We start from the raw sequence: 1,174 nt of genomic DNA on the forward strand, positions 1-1,174 counted from the left end.
GCCCCTCTCCCCCCTACATCAAACATGCCAACTCCACCATCCCCTTAAATCTCTCTGCTTTTCAACATGTTAAAATATGCTTTCACATCTCTACAGTTTTTTTTCTTTCAACAGTGTAATACTTTTGAATGATCCGGATAAAATTTTTAAAACAGTCTTGGGATTAGGTGAAAAGCCTTATCAAAGCTTTAAAACAGAAATAGATGGCGATTTTTATCGATACAATCGACGAAATAAGTCTTATTATCCATTATCGAATACTACACTACTAACCTTCGAATGCAAGATATTAAGGTTTGTTTGAGAGAAGAATTTTTAGTGCAGGATGAAAGAGTGGGAGATAGTTTAGCAATGCACCAACCCGACTCCGAACCTGGATCTCCCAGGTTGATCCGATCATCAAACCCGAACCCGTAGAGAATATCCAGGAGGGTGAAGAATACAGGACCTTTCTCCTTCTCGGTTAGTTTGTAATTTCTCCAGGGAAGTGCAAGCATCTGCTCCTGCTCGGACGGAGAGAAGGATAAAGATTTGTCGTGGGGATCTATCTTCTCATCCGTCCCGGTCAGTTTACTCCAGGTGGGTTTATAGCTGAAAAATTATTTTATTTGTACCAGAAAACACATCATTGATAACATTTAAAAAACTTTCTGTTATAAAAGGTATTTTAAGTTTTCAAAGTTATAAACATTTATATCTTATTCATACTCGATCAGTCAAAGTTTAAAGGGTACCGATGTAAATCGGGCAGTGCCATGTTTGCCAAGAGGGTCACATTATATTACGCTAACACTCCCTTTAAGAAGATTTTCTACATTTTTAGTGTACACTGTATATACATACAGGGTGGCCACAACTTTTTTGAACAAATCCGTACATTTTCAGAAGAAATCCGTACAATCCGTACAATTTTCGAAAAAAAATCCTTACAATCCGTACATTTTTTTTAAAAAAAATCCGTAAAATCCGTACATTTTTTTTAAAAATCCGTACATTTTTTTTAAAAATCTGTACAATCAGTACAATTTTCGAAAAAAATACCATTTTTGAAAAAAACACATTAAAATTCAATTTTTCATTCATTGTCTTTTGTGTTCAGTTCATGTAAGAGGGTTTAAACTTCTTCAGCAAGAATCAATCTGTAAAAAATTGGCTTCATACATATATACAAACT

The 1,174-nt window shown here is 34.7% G+C and overlaps 1 protein-coding gene across 1 annotated transcript in view; it reads right to left on the reverse strand.

The window, feature by feature from the left end:
• The window catches only part of LOC111700568 (protein SHQ1 homolog), an 8,464-nt gene that overhangs the window by 3,210 nt on the left and 4,080 nt on the right, over positions 1-1,174 (reverse strand). The window contains exon 5 of the mRNA XM_023471533.1: positions 274-591. Coding sequence (XP_023327301.1) covers positions 274-591 — 318 coding nt within the window. The remainder of the gene's footprint in view (positions 1-273; positions 592-1,174) is intronic.

Source organism: Eurytemora carolleeae, unplaced genomic scaffold (assembly GCF_000591075.1).
Source record: "Eurytemora carolleeae unplaced genomic scaffold, Eaff_2.0 scaffold385, whole genome shotgun sequence".
In the NCBI taxonomy this organism is placed as follows: Eukaryota; Metazoa; Arthropoda; class Copepoda; order Calanoida; family Temoridae; genus Eurytemora; species Eurytemora carolleeae.